The sequence below is a fragment of the Anastrepha obliqua genome, chromosome 5, assembly GCF_027943255.1.
Source record: "Anastrepha obliqua isolate idAnaObli1 chromosome 5, idAnaObli1_1.0, whole genome shotgun sequence".
In the NCBI taxonomy this organism is placed as follows: domain Eukaryota; kingdom Metazoa; phylum Arthropoda; class Insecta; order Diptera; family Tephritidae; genus Anastrepha; species Anastrepha obliqua.
Window position 1 is genome coordinate 107517160 of NC_072896.1, and position 19317 is coordinate 107536476.

General features: G+C 37.4%; 1 protein-coding gene across 1 annotated transcript; it reads left to right on the forward strand.

Moving 5' to 3' along the window:
• Positions 1–523: 523 nt before the first annotated feature.
• Positions 524–19234, forward strand: LOC129248914 (ionotropic receptor 21a). Its single transcript, XM_054888525.1, has 10 exons — positions 524–594; positions 643–1110; positions 1180–1313; positions 1409–1623; positions 5909–6069; positions 6144–6295; positions 6392–6578; positions 6643–6796; positions 8085–8310; positions 18981–19234. Exons 1-10 carry the CDS (start codon positions 524–526, stop codon positions 19232–19234), a joined length of 2022 nt encoding a protein of 673 aa, XP_054744500.1.
• Positions 19235–19317: the final 83 nt, after the last annotated feature.

Sequence of the window (19317 nt, forward strand, 5' to 3'; positions counted from 1 at the left end):
GGATCCCTATAATATGAAAAAAGAACGAATAAAATTGTCCTCGTATCGGCCCAAAAAAATGCGTACAAACGAACATCATTTCATTTATATATATATAGATAATAATAATAATTTCATTTTATTTTATTTTCTTTTTTGTCTCATTTTATATCATTTACTTAGTTAGTTAATTTTCCCCCTTTTTTCTTATCTCATTTCGTTTTCTTTTCTTTATTTGTCTGACTTTTTTCTCCTTAGCTTTTACAACTTTTTAATTTGGCCTATTAACCAGTATTTTCTCACTCGGAAAAGCGGTCACGCATCATTGATACAGTCATGGGTTTAAGTCACTTGTCACTGCACCAACGCCATTTCGTATTCTGGGTCAAAGGTTGACAAGGTGTAATTGGAATTTGAATGTGCAACAGTAACCAACAAATAAAAGTAAAAGTGAGATGCTCGGTGCTTCGAAAAAAGGGATTAAAATATTTAGTCAGCCCACGCATTTTATTGAAATCGGACGTGAATTTGGAAAAAACGGCAAATGGATCATTGGCTATTTCTAACTGTATTTTCTTTTGTGAAAATTTGTGGTGCAAATGCAGAAGGGCTTAGGTATTTCATCATTTAGTTTAAAAATTGTTACATTTATGCAATAAACAGTTTCCCCTCCAGCATTCTTGAATCCTATTTGGACGACACGCCCCACAAGAACCTACACCATTTGCTCAACGAACTCCTGGCTTCGTCACGTATTGAACGCTGTTTTGTTATCATCACCGATAACGCCTATCAACATCTTTACGATTACCAATTCTTTGCCAATCAACGTTCACCACGCGCCTATTACTTCGTAAAAGTGCCACCGGCTGAGGATTTGTTGGCGCCCAATTATCAAACTGTGCGAGTGTTAAAACAAATACGCGCACAGAATTGTGAATTTATGTTCGTGACACTGCTGAATGGCCTGCAAGTGCAACGCCTCTTACGTTTCGTGGAAAAACATCGTTTACTCAACTTGCAACAGCGGTATGTGGTGCTTCAGGATACGCGGCTTTTGGGAGCCGAGATGTGGTATATCTGGAGTAATATGATATCGACCGTATTTGTGAAACCTGTTGAGAAGCAAAGGTACAGTTCTGTGTTAGTTAAAATAATGTCACAGCTATACGAGTAAGTGCTGGTATGCAAATTGTATAGGTTCCTGTTGAGCACCATTGCGTATCCAGAAATTCTGAATGGTTTAGTAGTGACGAAACGTTTAATGGTGTGGGAAAAAGGTAAACGTATCAAAATTAACCAACTGTATCAGGATAGAACTTCCAATTTGAAAGGTGCGTTTGGCAAAAACACAAACTGCATTATTGCCTATAATTATTGAATTGTGCAAGTATTTATATGTTCATATGTACCTGCCCCATGATTTTAGGCTTTTCATTGCCCGTCGTGATCTTCGAACATGTGCCCATGGTGAAACACAGCGCAGATAATGCCAGCTTTGTAGGGCTGGAGGTCGAAATTTTGAAGACACTTGGCGTCAAACTCAACTTTTTGCCTAGATTCTATGAGACCAACGATGCTGCTTTCGAGCATTGGGGCAAGAAGTTGCCGAACGGCAGCTACTCGGGCATACTTGGTGCTATGGTGCGTATTAATAAGTATGAAACCCCCATCACAAGCAAAGTTATTAAATTAGTTTATGTTATTTCCATCCTCAAAAATCTGAAGGCGTTATTCAAAAAGCACTTAGCACCTCAAAGAGGCTTTTCATTTAATTAGTTTAGTTTTTTGCAGATAACCAAGACTCATTCGAACATAAATTAAAACAATTATTCTCTTTTCGCCCATAACTTGCAATCCGCGAGTAATTTTCTTAAGGTATCGGGTGTTTTTTTAAGAGCGTGAGTACTTAAAATGATAATACAAAATAGTCTAATTTTCGATTACTTTTTCCAATAAATCTGAATATAAATCTAAATGAGCCCAATCAGCAAAAATGCGATGCAAATGATGGGCATTTGGCTTCAAGTTTTACACAAGTTTTTTGTTTTTTTGGCACGGAAGCCAAGATCCTTACGTAAAATTTTCCACGTAGTCGAAGGACAAAGGCCAACAAGTTGAGAACGAATCGACATTTCAGCGACTTCTTCAACAGTTCGCTCTATAAACTTTGAGAACTGATTTTTTTCCTTCAAAGTAAATTTCCATAATTAGGAAATGTTGTTCTGGCGTTAAATTTTCGATTACTTTTTCCAATAAATCTGAATATAAATCTAAATGAGCCCAATCAGCAAAAATGCGATGCAAATGATGGGCATTTGGCTTCAAGTTTTACACAAGTTTTTTGTTTTTTTGGCACGGAAGCCAAGATCCTTACGTAAAATTTTCCACGTAGTCGAAGGACAAAGGCCAACAAGTTGAGAACGAATCGACATTTCAGCGACTTCTTCAACAGTTCGCTCTATAAACTTTGAGAACTGATTTTTTTCCTTCAAAGTAAATTTCCATAATTAGGAAATGTTGTTCTGGCGTTAAACGATTGAACTTCAAACTTAAACTTGCCAAACCTTACTGAACAGAAAAGTCCACACAGTTTGCCATTCTCAGCTTTCAAACCATAGTTGTCGACATCGATAACAAAAGGCACATACATAACCTTTGCAGACCATACATACATACTCCTCCTCTTATTCGTGGTGTGCGTCTTCACGTTCTTTCTCAAATTAAGCGGCCTACCGTTTTAAGCCGACTCGGAACGGCAGATATTTTTTATGAGGAGCTTTTACATGCCAGAAACACCCTCGGAGGTTTACCATTGCCTGCCGAGGGGCGACCCTATTAGAAAAAACTTTTTCTTCATTTTGGTGCTTCACTGAGATTCGAACATACGTACTCCAAATGGTAGTCCCGCAACAACCTGTTTGGCTATGGCTACCGATTTTACAGGCTATTGTACTATTAAATTTGGGTGTTCCACATCTACATCCTCTCTGGCGAGATTTACTTAGCCCGCAGGCGGAAAAGGGTGGAAGTACGTGTTGAGCATGCTGAGTAAATTAGTCTCTCTATGGATTGGGGTGTTAATAAAAAGATATTCATTGGTCTGTGGACCTTTACTACTGTTAAGTTCCGTCCGTGTGGAGTTGCTTGTCTCTCATAGGATTGGGGCGGATTGCGGAATGCTCGGCACATATGCAGATTAAATGGGAACGAAAATACCACTCGTGGGCGAAAAGAAGCAAAACATCTGCCTGGATGTGCTGATAGTATTATATCACCAAGCTAGGGCAGGCAAGCTGAGGTGGAAAAAGTTGTATAAATCGTAGCATTTCCGTTGAAACCTTTGCGATAAGTGAAATATGGGCCGCCTTCAATATGTATAGGCGCTGTGAAACAAAAAGAAATCCAGGAGAGTTCCGAGTTAAGCATTTCCACTACTTACAATTGCCGAGAGCCCACTACTATTCAACTTTTTAAAATTTCTCAGAACGGAGATGCCAAACCATGCTCCGGTGGCAAAGCCGATGGGACACTGAACCGAGTGGCAGATGGACGGCGAAACTTATTCCATCAATTGGCAAATGGGTCCAAAGTAACTTCGGGAAAGTGGACTACTTCTTAACTCAGTTCCTCTCGGGCCACGGATACTTTCGGAGATATCTATACCGCATGGGCAAGGTAACCGATTCCAAGTGCATATACTGCAAAGCGCTGAGCGATGACGCTGAACACACATTTTTTAGTTATAATAGATGGCTCGCGGAAAGAATTGCTCTGAGGGAGCAGATTGGCGACATCACACCGAGCAACATAATCAGCAAAATGCTCGAACGCGAGGGCAGCTGTAACGCGGTAAAGAAATACATCGAGGACGTACTACGAAAAAAAAGATCGGCCTCGACACAGTGCAGCAAAGTTAAGCCGCACAGATGGAGACACAAGAAGACTAGCCTATAGCATGAGAGCTGGCTACAAATATAGTGGACCCAGACGTGGGTGAATAGCATTGGTCCTTTATGGATGCCGTTCTGGGCCCTCCCGAAGTAATATAGAAAGCAGTTCCGGGAAGGGTGTCTCCCCAGAAGGAGAGGAGGGATCGTTTTAGTGGTCACACCACACGACGCAGTAGACGACGGTCGCTGTAAGTGCGAAGGCACTTTGAACCCTACCTCACCCACCCAACAAAAAAACAACCTCTTAAAATGAGGCTGATTTTGGTACACAAAGAAAAATGTGGACTTCAACTACTAATTGTAGACCTGAACATTTTTTAGCTTTTACTCGTAAAATACCACCTTTTCCTAGTATGGTTGGGTGTGCCACATCAGCAACTAATTTAAGTATCTGAAGGCAAGAATCTCCTTGCTTTCACCAAGAAACATAAAAAAGAGGTTGTCTGTAAAGTCGGTTTACTGACGATAGTTTAACGTGATAACGTCATAAGAAAATACTAATTGAATGGTTGCATTTTTCAAAAGAAAATTTTAATTTTACTTGTTTGATACATATTTTGTATGGATATAGAGAATGAGTTAACATTAACATAACATAATATACTTTAACATAACATAACATAACATAACATAACATAACATAACATAACATAACATAACATAGCATAACATAAGATAACATAACATAACATAACATAACATAACATAACATAACATAACATAACATAACATAACATAACATAACATAACATAACATAACATAACATAACATAACATAACATAACATAACATAACATAACATAACATAACATAACATAACATAACATAACATAACATAACATAACATAACATAACATAACATAACATAACATAACATAACATAACATAACATAACATAACATAACATAACATAACATAACATAACATAACATAACATAACATAACATAACATAACATAACATAACATAACATAACATAACATAACATAACATAACATAACATAACATAACATAACATAACATAACATAACATAACATAACATAACATAACATAACATAACATAACATAACATAACATAACATAACATAACATAACATAACATAACATAACATAACATAACATAACATAACATAACATAACATAACATAACATAACATAACATAACATAACATAACATAACATAACATAACATAACATAACATAACATAACATAACATAACATAACATAGCATAACATAACATAACATAACATAACATAACATAACATATCATAACATAACATGCTGTTCAAGCAAGGTAACGACGCATGAGCAAGATAACGACGCATTTTTTCGTGCGTGCAGCTGGCTACATAGAATTATAAGACGTTATCACGTCAAAAAATAATAATAACATTAAAACAATAGGTATTATTAACAAACTTGGTTTTATTTTAAATTCTTCAAGTAAATCAAATTAATAATAATCAATAAGAAGGCATATGCAAATACAAATACGTGAGGTAACGGCAAATAAGCAAGGTAACGACACATTTTTTCGTGCGTGCAGCCTGTTAAATCGAATTATAAGACGTTATCACGTCAAAAGTTGGAAAAGGTTTTCTAGCAGCAGTCAACTGTGGCAAAAACACGCAACAAGGAGTTTGGTCTCAAGCCATCAAGACTGTGAGTGTCACCCTCTTACTCCTACATATATGTAAGTACATACAAAAAGAGCGACTGCCAAAATGAAATGCAACCTAAAGTTCCAACTCCAAAGAAGTTTGAGAAAAGTCTAATTGGAGAACATAAAAACTTAAATGAATTCAGGTATAACTTTTAGCTTTAATTTATGGCGAGAAAACGTTCTGGGACAGGTTTTCTTAAACGAGAACGCCGCCATTTCTAGAAAAACAATTCAACACGAGTTACGGCAAAGTCCATACTTCTATTAGGGCATGTTTTGGGATGCACAAGAATTTTATTTATTATTTTCAGGCAAATCGTAGTGCGCGAATCGCCATCGGCAATCTGCATATGTTTAAACTTTATGCCTCCGTTATGGATCTATCTTGGCCCCATAGTTTCGAGTGTTTGACATTTCTAACACCAGAGTCCTCGCAGGATGATAGCTGGCGTACACTAATACAGCCGTTCAGGTTAGCACACCAGCATTTTTGCATAAATCATTTGTTATAAAAATACACTTTTTCATTTTCGCCTCCATTTTTAGTGGCAGCATGTGGGCGGGCGTTCTGCTTTCGCTCTTTATAGTGGGCACAGTTTTCTATGTGATGTCCAGTCTCCACGCTATATTGCTAGAGCGACGCATTCGTCACGCACGCCGTATACAAAATTGGAGAGAATGGCACAGCAAAGGACTCTTTCAAACGCGTCGCAGCTTCGATACGAAACTTTTTCGGGATGTAAATTTTCGTCGCTATCTGAGCCGTTTAAAGTCGCTGCCCCAACGTAATATCGACCTCTTCGATGAATATTCCAATTGTCTGCTCTTCACCTACAGCATGTTAATGTATGTTTCATTGCCACGCCTACCACGCACTTGGAGTTTGCGTGTGCTCACCGGTTGGTATTGGCTCTATTGCATTTTACTGACGGTCATCTATAGAGCCAGCTTGACGGCGATTTTGGCCAATCCAGCCGCGCGGTAAAATTATATTCAGACTTAGTGATTACAAAGTACAGATATGTGTCGATTTTTTTTAATTCAGTATTACTATTGACACGCTGGAAGAGTTGTCCAAGAGCTATGTAACCAGCTCTGCATGGGTGGATGAGAATAAGAAATTATTTGTGGAGGCGTTCGATGAAGTCGCGCAAGAGATTGGCCGAAAGATGGAGATAGTGGATAACATCGAAACTGTGGTGAGTAAAAATTAAATGCAGTAAATGTTATTTATTAAAAAAATGAGTTCCCACGGCAGTTTGTTCTATGACCATTTACATCCGGACTCTTACTCCAGCAGCATTCCCCTTACTTGTAATGGGGGTAATGGTAATGGTTGTACGGGTTAGGCTAAGGACTTTATGCACTGCGACCAGATTGATCTATTATGCGCCCTTAAGTGCTTAATTTTAAATATTTAGTATTACGAGGAATCGAACCAGCTCCTTAGGACGGAGGTTTTGAAAGTCTTCATTCTCTAGTAGGCACGAGCCAAGGAGTCTGTGTCTCCTGTGGTCTAATGCGTCACAGTTTTTTGATTGAGTGGTCCATGGACCCTCTTCATCACAGCAGAACGTGCATAAATTAGTGCTAGACGGCGCTTTTGTATTGAAATGTTTATTGCATCCAAAGTGACCTGTAAGAGTAATCTGAGTCCACAGAGTAATCTGAGTCCCATTTTGTTTAGGGTTAGAGCAGATTTTGCTCGGTTGGTATTAAAGTTCAGGAGCTTTTTGGAGGAATTAAGGCCGTTTGTGCCGTTCCAGTATTCACTGTTTGTGGTTTTTATTTTTTTTTTTTTTTGAGTCCATTTTTTGGTTTCCCATTTTGGGTTGTTTTTATTAAAGCCAAAAAATGGGGTTGATCCAATAAATAAATGGTCTTTCTGCCCCTTTTATTGGCATACAAGTCTGCCTTCTCATTTCCTCATGTCCTCAGTCCCTCATGTACCAGGACCATGTACCCAAATCAGGGAAACCTGAATAAGAGTCGCCAGTTTGTTGAGTGCATTGTTATACTCTATAAGGACTTTTGAATTGAACGAAAAGCTATTTAAGGCTTTGAGGACTGATTGACTGTCCGAAAGTATTTTAATCTTTACTTTTTCGAACCCTCTTTTGGATACGATTTCCACTGTTTCCATTATGGCGAAAAGCACCGCATGGAAAATTGTGGTGTCCGGTCTCAGTGTTAAAGACTTGTGTGCCCTAAGCCCCACTATACCTGCCCCTATTGCCTGAAGCGTTTCGGATCCATCTGCATACCACTTTTGCGAGGTATATGTAGCCATGTTGAGCTAGAGTTCCACTCTTCCCTAGAAGAGAGGATAACCTTGTATATCATAGTAAAATTGAATACGGGTTTCCTGTGGTCATTTGATATGGGGAAATTGTAAGTTGCTACAACAACAACAAAAATACTTTAATATCATTCTAGAAATAAATAGCTTAAATCTGCTAATCCATTCATTTTCTACTAAACTTCCAGACTGACCACATTACCAAAGGTGAATACGCCTACTTCGATAATGAGTATTTCCTCAGATATTTACGCATGAAGGGTGCTCAACGTCGCGAGGAGCAGCAATTCACCGAAGTAGTGCTGCATATAATGCGTCAATGTGTGATACAGATGCCAGTGGCCTTAGGGTTGGAAAAGAACTCACCACTACAACCGAATGTGAACAAATATTTGAGACGTCTAAGTGAAGGAGGTAAGTCAGAGCATTAGAAAGAGTCTTATTAAGTACTAGCTTATACCCGTGGGTTTCACCCCACATTTCTATCAAAAAGTATGCAATGTAAATAAAACAACTTTAACTTTTGTAAGTCAGTTTAGGAATTATTTAAAACGATCGGATGTACGACATTTTTTGTTATATTATTTTGAGTATAAATAAAAAGGTTTTTCGGTGCGCCAACTCTGGAGCAGGCTAGATATAATTGGCCATGGGTAAAACATGAGTTTGTTAGATTGACTCCTACTACAGCTAATGATTGTCCCTGAGCTTTATTTATGGACATTGCGAAAGCCAGTCTAATAGGAAATTGGAGGCGTTTAAAATTGAAAGGTTATCCGTCAATATCATTGGAATTCTTGGTATGAAAACTTTGTGGTTTTCAAAATTTCCTGATAAAACCATAGCTTCTATAACATTCGGTAAAAGTTTCGTGATGAATAGCCTTGTGCCATTGCATAAACGTGGAGGATCCAAATTACGCAGCATAATTATCATGCCCCCTTTTTAAGCATCAGTCGATGAGGAGGAATTCCTGATGGGTCCAAGGAGTTAAGAAACTCAACGGGATAATGAACAGCCTGGGATTCTTCGACGACTGTGTCAATGGAATGAATAGTTGTGACAGTTCCTGGTAGTATTTCTTGAATTTTGGAATTAATGACATTTACATCGTCATTCTTAGGTGCCAAAATTGCCCTTTCTCGAAGCCATCTATAGTTTGTGTGATTGGCTGAAATATTTGTAAATACCCTTTCTATCAAAGCATCGACTGATAACATAAGTTAACAAAAACCTGGAGGAAAATAAATTAAATTTGGTGGTAAAGAAACTGGTATTTTTCCATTGCCTATTGTAAGTAGTTGTTCAGAAAAAACTTCTGCTGAAGCATCTCCTCCCAAATGTGCTCTCATATTTGTAGAAAGAGTCAATTTTTGAACGTAGTCCCATAGGTATGACGATTTTAAGCAGGAATAACTGGAAGAATTTGTCGAAAATCCCCTGCCATTAAGAGTAAGGCACCACCCATGGGTTGATCATTACCTCTCAAGTCTCTCAGAGATCGGTCTAAAGCTTCCAGCGACTTTTTATGGGCCATTGTGCACTCATCCCACACGATTAGCTTACATGTCTTTAGAACCCTACCTTGACCTGAGTTTTTGCTTATATTGCACATCGGTGTGTCAGATATTTGCATAGACAGTGGTAACTTAAAAGCTGAGTGAGCTGTTCGTCCGCCACACAAAAGGGTAGCCGCTATTCCTGAAGAAGCAACTGCCACAGCGATTTCTTTCTTTTCTCTTACATCAGCCAATATCAAATTAAGCAGAAATGTTTTGCCGGTTCCTCCAGGCGCATACAAAAAAATCAATCCTCCCTTATTTTCAATAATCATTCCTTGAATAGTTTCGTACGCGACTTTTTGATCCGTAACCTCTATCGTTGATAATATAAATTCGTTTCTATATCAAATGGTCTAACCCCCATTTTTCTCTAAGCTCATATTTTTTCTAGGAGTACTAAACACTAACTTCATTAAACTTTTTACCAATTTTTGGTATTCTACCATAAATGCGTCCAGTAATATGCAGTATGAAAAATCGCATTTGTATAGGTGGTGTTTTCATCTACACCTGCAGGTATTAACCTTAATCTCTTACCAAATTTCAGTTGTCTAGCCCAAATACTTCCGGAGATATGGACAATGAAAAATTGCATTTATATGGGAGGTGCCAAGCTCCCTTTTCTTTTTCGTTTTTCTCAGTTTTCTTGGAGGTGTTAGGAATTAACCTCATATAACCCCTTCCCAAATTTCATTGGTCTAGCCTAAATACTTCTAGAGATATGGACTATAAAAAATTCCAGTTGTATGGGAGGTGCCATGCCCCCTTTTTCGTTATACGCAGTTTTTCTGGATGTGGTAAGGATTAATGTCATATAACCCCTTACCAAATTTCAGTAGTCTAACGTAAATACTTCCAGAAATACGGACTGGTAAAAATTCCATTTGTATGGGAGGTGCCACTCCCCCTTTTTAGTTATACGCAGTTTTTGTGGATGTGGTAAGGATTAATGTCATATAACCCCTTACCAAATTTCAGTGGTCTAACGTAAATACTTTTAGAAATACGGACTGTTAAAAACTCTATTTGTATGGAAGGTGCTACGCCCCCTATATATATCAAAATATTTTTTAGCCTATGACCATCCCGGTAAGGTATCCAGTTCGTGTTTCAAATTTGGTTACGATCGGTTTATGCGTTTAGGACGCAAGTCGATCTATAGATACATACATAATTTGAATTTTATAAATATAGATGTCACTTCAAATTCGAAAGGAAGCGATAAAGGCGGCGTACAGGCTCAAGTTAAATGGAGTCTGGGGAAACGAAGAAAACACTGGCCGCTTTCAGATATGACACCAGTTGTTGGAGCGGTGCACACTGTTCTCAATGCCAGCAGACAACCGGATGCCTTACGTTAGCCTCGATAGGAAGTGTAATGTTTTGATCCCAGATAGAGATCAATAGCTAAGTCCAGATAACCTTTTAACGAGATTTCAGCACACATCCGCCGGTGTAGGATCCAAAACCAATGATTGTAGAAGATTGGGATGGTACGTAGACGAAGACACTAAGTACTCCTACGCTACAGGACAGATAGCTACGGTATTCTTAACGGAAGTCTATGCCCTCTTGAACGTAGCACGCTTGCTAACTGAGAAAAAGTCGAGACGCAATAGTATTTGAATTTGTAGTACAGTCAAGCTGCACCTCGGGTGCGTGGACATTATGGTACTACAGGGAACGAGTTGGCTGATAAACTGGCCAATGAAGGCTCTGCAAGCACACCACTAGGCCCTGAACCCTTTCATGGTGACATTTCTGCATCGATTCAACAATGGTTTGAACCTCTGAGCTCCTGCAGAGTGCCGAGTGCTTTGCGGAAGAACCAAACACAAAATTAGCGACCTTTCTCCTAAGACTCAGCAGAAAGGACCTAAAAGTACTGGTGGGTGTAACCAAAGGGCACAATGCCTGTAGTCAGCGTATGGCTCCCACGGGAATCATTGGCGACCCAATATACCTATCCTGTCGTGAGAATGAAGACACTGCAGAGCATTTTCTCTGTAGGTGGCCGACGTTTTCTAGAAACAGACTTAGGCTGTTGGCATGCGCTGTACTGAGAATAGATAAAGTTCAAACTCTACCTCTTCCGGATCTCGTAAGATTCATGAATGAACGCAAAAGATTTGAGGAAGAGTGACCTCAAACCAATTATTCCATCTTACCATACTTACCATATCTTTCCTGTCTCTCTATTCTTTCCACTTTAATCTATCCGAGTGTAGTACAGTAGTCTTGCTGGCTGAGTGCTTGGACTTGTCCGCTCAAATACTGATTTTTTATGAGCAGCTTTTTCATGGCAGAAATACAGTCGGCGGTTTGCCATTGCCTGCTAAGGAGCGACCGCTATTAGAAAAAACTTTTTCCATAATTTTGCTATTTCATGCACGGAGATTCGCTCCGGTACTAAATTACGCAGCGTCCGTCTGATCGTCTAGCACTACTGATTCGCAGTGGTTCGAGCTTCAAACTTGTCAAAATACTGCTATCACGACAGCCACGGTACTACTACTGATGTCTCCTCTATAACAGCTTCACAACGAGACTTCCATGCTGACGGTGAAGGCGCAAGACAAAGTGCTGAGCAAGAAATTTCTGCTAGGGTGCTACCGTAGGAATCAGTTAGACGAGTTAAACGATGGCGATCGACGACTACAACGCACACGCACCGGGCCAGCGAACTGTTACAACAACAACTACCTCTAACACCGCCATTGTTGCATGCACCAGTTCTAATTTTGCAACAGTTCTAGTTGTAGCGCGAAAAAGTAGTTTTAGTGTGTATTGAGGGGTTATATGCAGTTAGAAGGCCGGCAAATGCGAATTTTCCAGAATTTTTTCCGAGAAAACTTTTAAATTTATGGATTTAAAATGTGTACACATCTTTTAACTGTACTTGAAGACTTAGTATTAGTAAAAATATTTGTTTGGAAAGGAGCTACAGCTGATCTCCGGGAGCTCTTCTCAAAAAATACGTTTTGCGGTGATCACTATATCTCTGAACTGAATCCTCTGAAAATAAAAAAAAACCAAACAGTTTTCTTTAAAGTAATAATAAATCTAGTAATTAATCGAAGAAATAAGCAAAATAATTTTTTTTTTTGACAAAATAGCGGTTTTTCAAAATAACAAAAAATGGATTTTTGACAAAAATTTCGACCTTAAATTGTTTATAAAAAAAAAGAGGTTGTCTGTAAGGTCGGTTTACTGACGATAGTTTAACGTGATAACGTCATAAGAAAATACTGATTGAATGGTTGCATTTTTCAAAAGAAAATTTTAATTTTATTTGTTTGATACATATTTTGTATGGATATAGAGAATGAGGTAACATTAACATAACATAATATACTTTAACATAACATAACATAACATAACATAACATAACATAACATAACATAACATAACATAACATAACATAACATAACATAACATAACATAACATAACATAACATAACATAACATAACATAACATAACATAACATAACATAACATAACATAACATAACATAACATAACATAACATAACATAACATAACATAACATAACATAACATAACATAACATAACATAACATAACATAACATAACATAACATAACATAACATAACATAACATAACATAACATAACATAACATAACATAACATAACATAACATAACATAACATAACATAACATAACATAACAAAACATAACATAACATAACATAACATAACATAACATAACATAACATGCTGTTCAAGCAAGGTAACGACGCATGAGCAAGATAACGACGCATTTTTTGGTGCGTGCAGCCGGCTACATAGAATTATAAGACGTTATCACGTCAAAAAATAATAATAATATTAAAACAACAGGTATTATTAACAAACTTGGTTTTATTTTAAATTCTTCAAGTAAATCAAATTAATAATAATCAATAAGAAGGCATATGCAAATACAAATACGTGAATTTATATATGTACATATGAGCATATACATACACATATACGCTCACTTAAGTAGGAGAGAGCAACATGTCGAACGTTGCCGTTCGTTTGCTTTGTTTGCTTTGTCGTTCGCTCCGCGCTTTCGCTTGCAGTTCATTCAAGGTAACGGCAATGAGCAAGGTAACGCCAAATGAGCAAGGTAACGGCAATGAGCAAGGTAACACTAATGAGCAAGGTAACGGCAATGAGCAAGGTAACACTAATGAGTAAGGTAACGACACATTTTTTCGTGCGTGCAGCCTGTTAAATCGAATTATAAGACGTTATCACGTCAAAAAATATATGTTCATCGGTGAAAAAAATCTTCTAGTAAATAGTAATTAAACTAAAAATATATATTTAAGACGTTCGTGCTAAAATTTGAGACTAATCGGTTTAGCCGTTTTCGAGTATTAAATGTTGATCACCGACTTTGAAAACACTATTTTAAGAAAAACGCGTTTAAAGTTTGAAAATCACTTTACATAGGATAAAAAACACCTGAAACGTCTTTTCAAATTTGCGTGCAACTTCGAAAATATTCAGCGGAACGATATTAAATTTTCTGTGTGTATTCTTAAAAATATGTACATTAACCCTCCGTTGTACACCACTTTTAAACCTTCGGTTAGACACCTCGGGTCTAGCTAGAACCCTATGTATTTACATGATTTTGTATGGGAATATATGGCAAATGCGCGATCATTTATAAACATTTAAAATTTCTCACCCTTCTCATTGGTTTTGACATGCATTGAGCTATCTACAGAAGAAAAAATATTCGCTGAAAATATTTCGGTTTGTAAAGAAAACCATTTTTTGTTCGTTTTATTTTGTTTTTTTTTTTTTGTTCTTTATTTTGACTCATTTCGAAGAAGGTTGAAGAAACAAAATGAGACAGCAATTAAATTTATGATGAAATATGAAATTTATTATGAGTTCGGGCCAAGGCAAGCAAAACATGTATATGAGACTTTTGAGTGCTGTTGACATACTGGATTCTTGCATTCAACGAGTTTTTCGACGAACTTTGTCGCCCCCTTGTAAACAAAGACGACAATCTGTTTTTACTGCGAGTGTATCGGCACCGGTTGGTTGATTAACTACGATATTCACCGGGATATTTATTTTTTTGTTGAAAAATGATTCCATAGCCAAATGAGTAGTAAATTGAGAAATAATGCTTTGATTATTCATACGATTTTCGATGTTTGCAACGACCAATGTATTCGATAAAGTCGTCAAAAAATTGCGCCTAGCATCACTTTTTCTAAGCCCATCGACTTCCTTGCAAATACAAAACGCTGCCAATGCCATGCCATCCAACATGTTGCAAAAGAAAGCAAAGGTCCATCGACTTGTTGGCCATTTTAATGTGAAATGTGTGACCATTTGATCCATACAATTCACGCCAGCTTTATGTGCATTATAATATAAAATAGCCGATGGTTTTTTTGCCTCGCCTTCACACTCTTTAGGATAAGGAACAGCGGAAAGTAAATTGACCGCTTTATCCTTTTTTGTCAAATACTTGCTGATTGAAACAAGGTTTCCATGAAAACCAAATAATAACGAAAGCACTGGTCGAGAATTTTTCTTTTTCATATCTGGTGGAAGACAACGCTTGTTGGATCGTATGGTGCCAACCAATGCGAGTGCTATAGCAGCGAGACGCTTAGCTCCATTCAATGTGACGAAAAAATTATCGGATATTATTGTACGGCCGCTGTTTACATATCGGTTGGATAATTGTAGCATCACATTTTCCCCTTGATCAACTTCACGCTCTTCCCCTGCTGTTCAGCCACAATACAACTTTCCTTGCAACGGATATTTTGTTTTGGAGTCATATGCCCACCAGATTTTTATGCCGTATTTCGCCGGTTTTGATGGAATATATTGCGTGAATTTTGTTCGGTCTCGATATGGAAATAGTTGCTCATCGATAGTACTATTTTCATGCGGGTCATAATTATCTTTGAGGTTTTCATTCAAGATATTCCATATATCGCGAATGGGCGCAGCTTTACCGGTTCTTTGGCGAAATTCACGGGTTCGACTGTTATCAAAACGAATATATCGTGTCAAAATTCTGAATCGATGATAAGACATAGCTGAACGAAAAATGGGCAATGAATCCGAATGCCACACAACTACCGCTTTCTGCATATTATTGTGTGCTACACCCCATAGATATAGGTAGATTTACCATAAAATAGAAAAAAAAGCAGGTAAAATAGTCAAAGGGGTGTACAACCAAAGGGGCAACTTTTTAAATCCTTTTTTTCGGCCTGTTCCAGTATCCTGTTAAAATAGTTATATTCATACATCGATAGAAAATTAAATTTTAGGAAGCTACCTAGAAGCACAAGTCGTAAGCTATAAAAGAAATACAGTAGAAGCCCGATAAGTACAATACAATTGGAAAATTTCAGCAATGATTGCACTTAGCGAAAAATTGCACTTTTGCGAATTTCTCCTGTGGATCGAGGAATACCTAGGGAGAAATATTTTAACTCTATTCAATGCAATTAATGAGCTCAGAAGGTCGATATTCAAGAAAAATTAACACATATTTATTGAAATTAATACAAAGAGATCAATGCGGAAGGACATATGAGTGTGTGCTCCAAAATTCAATTATTTTTTTTGGAAAAACTTCGTTATTTTCGATTGCGTTTTCTCGTAACACTTTTCAAGTGCTTTTGATCGGATATCATGCAAACAAGCGATCTGATTGAATGACAGTACATCGTTCTGTTCACCCCATTTCAAAATTGTATTGACACAGCCAAAAATCGATTCATGCTGAACTTTTTCGCTTGTTTCTTCTTGAGTAGTATCTTCGGGTTCATTGGCTTCACTATCACCTTCATGTATTCCTAATTCCAAAACCCAATTGCGGATTTCATCTGTGTCTGCTTCACCCACATAGTTTTCGACCATCTCATTTAACCGTTGTAATCCTCCAACATGAAGGGGGTCGTCAATTTCGATATCCAATGGCATATCGTCTGGATTAGATTCAATAATCGCGTCAATTGTTGGGCTTGTACTCAATACGCTTTTCCAGCATTTAGCGATCGTTTCAGGGAGGAATTTCCCCCATGCTTGGCGCAACATGATCACGACGATTTTCAAATCAATTTTCTTCAATAGTTCATGTAATGAAGAATCTTTTTCACTAATTATGGTTTCCATTAGCAATGTTTTGTATTGAATTTTTGTCAAGTTAATAACACCTTGATCCATTGGCTGTAAAATCGCTGTGCAATTGGCCGGAAAATACATCACTTCGATCTCACCACAAACTAATTCTTCTTCGGGCGGATGAGATGGGGCTTGATCCAGCAAGAGTGATGCTTTGGGTGGAACATCATTTTCTTTGACGAATTTTTTCACTTCTTCAACAAAATTATCAAAGAACCACTTTTTGAAAATATCCCGCGTCATCCAAGCAGTCTTGTTGCTAGCATAATTCACCGGTAGACGAAAATTTTTAAAACAACGCGCATTCATAGATTTGCCGATGGTTAATGGTTTTATTTTGTGGCTGCCATCACCATTTGCACACAAAAGAACACTGATTCGATCTTTTGAAACTTTGTTGCCTGGAGCACTCTTTTCATCTTTCGAAACGTAGGTTTTATTTGGCAAAAGTTTCCAAAAGAGTCCCGTTTCATCAGCATTATATATTTGTGATGTTACATACCCTTTTTCAGCGATTTTCGCCGTCAATTTTTCCTTAAATGGCTCAATGGCTTCTGGATCACAAGATAATGATTCACCAGTCACAGTCAAATAGCGAAGTCCGAAGTGTTTCTTGAATCGCGAAAACCATCCATCACTTGCATTGAATTGTTCTCCATCCTTTTTTATTTCATCAAATATTTTTAATGCTTTGCTTTTCAATATCAAGCTAGAAACAAGAGCATTTCGTCGCCGCTGATTCATGAAAAACTGGTACAAACGCTTCTCGAGCTCTGGATGATTGCCAAACCGCAAAGTTTTCCGTTTATTTCCAAGTGAAAATGAATTGTATGCATTTTCTTTTAATGAACGGGATTGTTTTTTTATTCGGCAAATCGTTGCGCAATCAACTTTGCATTCGAATGCGAGATCTCGTTGTTTAACGCCTTTTTCAATTTTTTGGAGAATCTCATCTCTTTCTTTCAATGTAAGAAAATGTAGATTCTTTTTCACTTTTCCCATGATTTTATTTGATGAAAGCAAAAAAAAAATGATTCAAACTCCGAACGATTGTTTTACTCTCAAGAACCAGCTTGAAACTAACGCGTGTTGAATGTCACAAACGATTCGATGCCATATTTTATGATATCAGCGCTACAATTTTACAGTTATTTGTAAAAATCAAAAATCACAAAGCGTGAGAACAGTGTTTTTGGTCGCAATAATTCCGAGAACCATAACTGTGCATAGCTATAAAGCTGTGTCTTCGCGCGTGATGAACGCAAATACATTGCAGTATTAAGGGGGTCTTCTGGTCTCGAGGCCCTGAAATGAAGGGTTTTTTGGGGATTGATTGTGGCAAATCCTGTGAATATGTAAAATTTTTTTTTTTTTTATTTTAAAGGTACATGTCTTGGCTTTTAAAAAATGGTTTTGACTTTGAAAAAAATTAACACCCGCGACCTTGAAATGGCGTTGAAGACGTCCACCTCCAAACGAAACAGGTCTCCATTTTGGTCACGGTTTTTCCACCTGGGTAATCAGAAAGCAAAAATTAGATATGCGTTGTCTTCAGAGTTGCCCTGGTTAAGTTTTCCCGTGACAGATTTTTTTTTTTTAATTTTTTTCAAAAGTTATGCAACAATTTGCAAAAAAAATTTTTTTTTGCTCATTTTTTGAACTTTAAAAGGTTATAAAAATGGAATGAAAAAAAATTTCAAAAATCGTACACGGGGAAACTTAGCGGTTAGTTCTCCGAACCTTTTAAGACCAAAACCATTGAAATCGGAGTATAACTACTATGAAAAGTGTGACCAAAATGCTTAAAAAACACGATTTTCGGGGAAACGCGTTTAAAGATAAAGTTTATGATAAAACGGCCGGAGGAGGGTACACTTCGGTGCCCAGAAAAATGTGAAAAAATGCGATTTTCAAAAAATCCTTTCTGTGGCGTATTCTCGCATACACATACAACAAAATTATGCAAAAAAAAAAATCGATTTTTTTTTCGCTGGAGACCAGAAGACCCCCTTAAGTAAAAAATTTCTTCGAACAAGAATTCTTTTGCGCCCGAAAATTGCAATTTTTTATTGCTCTTTTCGAGTTTCCTATGGACTCAAAATCGAATTGTACTTTCCGCGAAATTGCAGTTATCGGTATTGCACTTATCGGACTTCTACTGTATGTTAAATTCTCGTACAAAGTCAAAAAAGGTCTAGGCAGAACCGGGTGTTTAACGGAGGTTTAAGAAAAAAATATAAAAATAAAATCGATTTTTTGAAAATTCTAACTGTATATAACCCCTTAATTTTAAGTTTCCATTTCCATCTATTTTAACAACTGCTAAAGCATATTTAAATCACAGGCCTCATCGCGAAATGGCTGAAAGATGCCATTGCTGAGCTTCCCGCCGAGGAGCGCACACCACAGGAGGCAGTGATGGATTTACCAAAGATATGGAGCTCATTTGTAGCGCTTGGCATTGGTTACTTTCTGGGCATATTGGCCATAGCAGGCGAATGGCTGCACAACGAGTATGTTGTGCGAAAACATCCACTCTACGATGTGTACAATAAGAATTTGTATTACAATTTTAAGCGTCATTTTTCAAATTACTAACTATCAACTACATTACTATGATAAATAAATATTAAAATAAAAGCGCTGATTCATGATTCTACGGTGGTCTCTTTTCACTGCGC